The 4,668-nt window shown below is 35.4% G+C and overlaps 1 protein-coding gene across 1 annotated transcript; it reads right to left on the bottom strand.

Annotated features, from left to right (window-relative positions):
* Window positions 1-477: 477 nt before the first annotated feature.
* LOC140883866 (sodium/calcium exchanger NCL-like) lies at window positions 478-3,813 on the bottom strand. The gene is made up of 9 exons (XM_073290471.1): window positions 3,339-3,813; window positions 2,935-3,150; window positions 2,616-2,797; window positions 2,392-2,531; window positions 2,049-2,307; window positions 1,804-1,955; window positions 1,439-1,697; window positions 886-1,146; window positions 478-792 (listed from the first exon to the last, which is right to left on the bottom strand). The coding sequence occupies exons 1-9, from the start codon at window positions 3,736-3,738 to the stop codon at window positions 544-546; spliced, it is 2,118 nt and encodes a 705-aa protein (XP_073146572.1). The 5' UTR covers window positions 3,739-3,813; the 3' UTR covers window positions 478-543.
* Window positions 3,814-4,668: the final 855 nt, after the last annotated feature.

The following is a 4,668-nucleotide window of genomic DNA, read 5'->3' as shown; positions in this document are numbered from 1 at the left end:
AATTCGTTCCGTGACCGTTCCGCGAAATTTCATTGTACTTAAGTAGGTGGATTTGCTATTAAGAAGGTAAGTGGGTAGGTGACACAGGAGATTCTTGGGCACAAACAGAATCTCCACGCCAATATTGTTGAACTAGATTAGCCATGAAATTAAGTTTTTATGGTTTCAGAAGCTATATATGAGTATGACCATTCTCCGACCCTCATCATACATATATATCTCATTTTTCCGAGAAAGACGCTATTATTGTGTTGTCTTGACTTCAATGTAACACTCCTGCGTAGAGTGTCTCATCACGCCATGATCACCAAATCGCCAAAATTTTAAAACTATCGAACTCAAATCCAATTTTGACAACAAATTAAATGGTCCAAAAATTGCTAATTCAGCTCCATCTTGTAAAATTTACTAGTATAACTAAGCAAGTCGAGTCGGCTACATGTGCATAGTAAATAAAACATCTAATGTAAGCCCAGAATGATATTTTTTGTTTCATTGAAGAAGCAAAAATCTTTACATTAAAAAAAAAAAACAGAAACAATGTTACTTCCAACTCCAGAAAAACTGTACAAAACAATACAATCCCAAGGAGAAAGGATAGAGCAAAAATGCTAATAAGCAAGTCCATAGAGGATAAGTGGTGCATGAGTAAGCCATTATGCCTATAATAGCACACACCACAATAACAGTTAGCACTTCTGCTGAATAATCCCATGTCAAATCTTTTGCATACACAATAGCCAACAAAGTTGTCAATCCTGAAATGTTGTTCATGATAACTCCTCCATAAATCTGCATCATCCCAATTCATGGAACAAATTAATGATGATAAATTTTAATTCCAAAACTCGAACTTAGTTTAGAACATTTTGGTTGTATATGTACCTCGGAAAATGTCAAAGAAGCAGATCTTTCGCTCTTACGGCTGGCAGGCAAGATTGCTGCTATTAGAGCTCTTGCATTCATGGCCAATGGGACTATCACAAATGATATGCAGAAAGATGGTAAACTCATCGAATACGACAATCCCAGAATACTCTCCATTAGAGGTCCTCCAAGAAAAGTCAGTACAACAATGCCAAACAGAACTCGGACTACTGATATCATCAATGCCCATTTGTCATGCACTTCTTGTTTCCACACAATCTGCAAGTTTGAGAGGGAGGCACAAAATTTAATGGTGTGAGATTCAAATCTTTTAGAAAAACAGCTTAAGTACCACGTTTCGCTTTTTTATAGTGTCATATATATAGCATGATCATAATCAAGCAAGTGATGGTGGATATGATACCATCATATCTAGAATCCCGAGTTAATCCAAGAGTTGTAGATAATGCTAATGATGAAAATCAAATGTTTGAAACTATGTGTTTCTAACATCGCGCCTATTCGCCTAAGAGACAACCATATCGCAAAACAAATGCTATGCATCCCTCACCTTGTCGAATTCATCTATGGATTTTGTCTGGTCTGAGGCATTTGCGACTCGAATGGCCTTCTTGAGCCATTTTGATACTCCAGCGACAAATTCAGGTTCATCGATTATACTGTTATTGTCTTGATCAAAATCTTTGAACAGCTCCTTTACTATGTCAACATTTTGCTGGATTTCCCCAAATTTGACAGTACTAATTAATTGTTCTAGTTCAGATTTCGAAATCGACTTGTTTTCATCCCTGTCAAATTGCTTGAACAGACTGTCACAACAAAAAAAAAAAAAATGCCGCAAGCAAGTTAATGTAGTACTAGGAGGAACCAAAAGAAAAACCGAAGCAGTGAAGAATGAATTATTAAACCATTTACGTTCGAATACGCTCAATGTTTGGCCTTCCGTCCTCTGTGATCAGAGATTCAGATTTAAGCATTTGTGTTTGAGCATGTTTCAAAATCTTGGACATTATCCGGTCTATCTCTCTAGGATCATCTTCTTTCCTCTCTTTAAATAGTTGGAAAAGCTGCAGAGAAATAACAAAACAAAGAACAGATTTTAAACACTGTTATATTAGTACTAAAATGTCAATAATCCATCGATTGAGTAGCTTTCTTGCCTCATGAAAAATGTTTCCTGAACCAGAATCACCATGTTCTGATGATTTGGTTTCATCAATCCATTTCCTGCATCCAACAACGAATTCTTGCTCGGTGATATTCATGTCACTGTCGAAATCAAATGTGTTCATAATCTCAGAAACTGCATATCTGTTATCGACTTTCATTTTCCCACTTTCAATGATCTCAAGAACCAGCTTTTCTATCTCAGTCTTTGTTATACATTTATTCTCATCTTTATCCGTATCAGCGAATAATCTGCCGAAAAAAAGCACATAAATGCCACTTTCATTTATATCAGTAAAAAAAGGTTCATGAACAATGTTTCACTTAATTAGTTACTTTTTTATGACAGTAGTATTGAGCTTCCCATCTTCATTCACGATATCGCCTAGCCGTCCCACGTGTTTCAGAAATCCAGCCCTCAGAAGCTCATACTTGGAGTAGTCTAAACTTCTTTCTTGAATCCATGGATTCAAAATCTGATCAATAACACGAGATTTGAACTTATCTAATGTAAAATCATCCTACAGCATGTGAAATACAAAGCAATAAATTCAGAATACCTGATAGAGAAAATATGAGAGCAGAGAAAAGATGGCAACTAGGAGTGCTATCAAAGTCAACAAACGATTTTCAAACAAATTCTTGAAAACGTTAACGAGCTGCACAGTAATGTATGGAATCAAAGATAAGAGCATAATCCCAGCAGTGGTTCGAGTCTCTCGATCAATGGTAACTCCGGTTTCTGCAGTGATGTAACAACACTCAGCTGTTATATTCTATGGGAAATGAAGGGAATATGCCGATGTGTAGTAAAAGTGTCCCCATTATATCAAGAACATACCAATTTTCTTGGCAAGTTTTAAGCTATAATAGGCCTACCTCTCAATAGCATTAGCTTTTCTTTGGCTGGCAAACAATTCAAACCAGATGATTCAATATGATCAGTTGTTGATTTTTGGGGTAAATCTCTTCTGCCAACTATCACACATATACCCCATTGCAGAGTAAGACCAAAGACCGTCATCCCCGCATAGATACCGACTCCCACCGAGACTTGAGATGCAGCATTCTCTTTGCTCATGAAAACTCCAGACACTGCAAGAGAAAAATCATTGAAATTTTCTTGCAGCAATTCATACGTTACCTTTCAAATTACAAATTATGTCGAATGCACCAATACAAAGATCTTTACAAAATTTACTGGCTCCGCCATTGGTCTTTAGTTGAATTCATGTTTTTTCTAGCATACATAACGAGAAAATCCCATAAAAGTTATAACTAACCGATCATCAGCATCATCGATGGTAAGGCCATGAGAATTCGAAAAATAATGCCCCCGAATTTCCCAGTTCCAAGAATATTGAAAAGCACCTTGCTCCCTTTCCCCAGTTGCTTTTCTCCATATATGAGGAGACCTTGATAAACTATTATCTGGAAGATGAATCCTCCACCATTCTCTGCACATGGAAGGAAGCCATACTGATGTCTGCAGCCGCCATTCGGAGGCGGCGAATCGGCACTTGAGGTCATGATGTCAGATGAAGACTTGTTATCAGCAACATGATCACTAACTCCATCTGAGATTAGATGATCACTGGAAGATTTTAGCTTTATGATTCTTCCTTGAGCTATGCTACTGCTCAAAAGGATCAAGATCACTGCTTTTAATGCTAGAGCAGCCATTGCTAATGATGGGAAATTGTTTCAGATTGGATAAATTAAGAAAGTTGATTGGATCCAAATAAAAAGATCAGAGGACTTTATAGAATCCACCAGGCTGACAATTTGATTAAAAAACTAGCATATTGTATGTTATTTAAGTTGTTAGATGTGAATACTTGAAACCAATATTTTTTTTGTCACGTTATTAAAGCTTGTATATACCATGATGCTAGAAATTAAAATTAATGGCGTTAAACATATAATAATAATACAAGAGTGGACTTCAATTATTCAGGACAGAAGAATACAAAATATGGTGGAAGCGTAACATTCTGCTGAAGTAATTCTTCCAATATGATGTTGCCAAATTTTAGGCTTTTTAATGACGTGGGTTTTTTTATATATATATTTTCCCGAAAATTCACACCAAACATGATGTTTTAAACTTTTAGAAAGAATCACTCAAAAAAAATTAAATAAATAAACGGTTAGAAAGAAGGAAAGAAGTTCCATGTATTAATTATTAGGTAGGTTTCTTTTAAAGTGGTCATACGAATATTTATTCGTAAGATGGGTTAACTCAATTTATATATAAAGCAAAAAATAATATTTTTGACTCAAAAAATTTATTTTTCATAGGTCGGCTTAAATAAGAGATCCGTCTCACAAAATTAACTCCTGAAATAATTCCACAATAATTCAATTTAGTAAGACGGATTTCTGACACAAAGAGTGTAAGGGATATCATGGTTCATAAAAATTATCAGAATCAGATGTTGTCACTAGTGTTGACAACATCATACACAACATGTAGCGAAAATATTAAAACGTGAATAGTAACAGCAAACCAACAATAAAAATATTCAAGAGTAAATATGCACTAGTACTAAAGTAATAAAAGGTTGCACATAAAATAGATTCAGATGTTGTCACTAGGTGTTGACAACATCT

This window comes from Henckelia pumila, chromosome 2 (assembly GCF_033568475.1).
Source record: "Henckelia pumila isolate YLH828 chromosome 2, ASM3356847v2, whole genome shotgun sequence".
Lineage (NCBI taxonomy): Eukaryota > Viridiplantae > Streptophyta > Magnoliopsida > Lamiales > Gesneriaceae > Henckelia > Henckelia pumila.
Note: the sequence above shows the minus strand (reverse complement) of the source record. Positions and strands in the feature narration are given on the sequence as shown.

Excerpts from the sequence above, each read along its gene's own strand:
- LOC140883866 (XM_073290471.1), bottom strand. The coding sequence starts at position 3,738 with ATGGCTGCTCTAGCATTAAAAGCAGTGATCTTGATCCTTTTGAGCAGT. Across the intron at positions 3,151-3,338 it reads ATCGATGATGCTGATGATCG|TGTCTGGAGTTTTCATGAGC; the intron begins GTTAGTTATAAC and ends TTTCTCTTGCAG. Across the intron at positions 1,147-1,438 it reads CCATAGATGAATTCGACAAG|ATTGTGTGGAAACAAGAAGT; the intron begins GTGAGGGATGCA and ends TCAAACTTGCAG.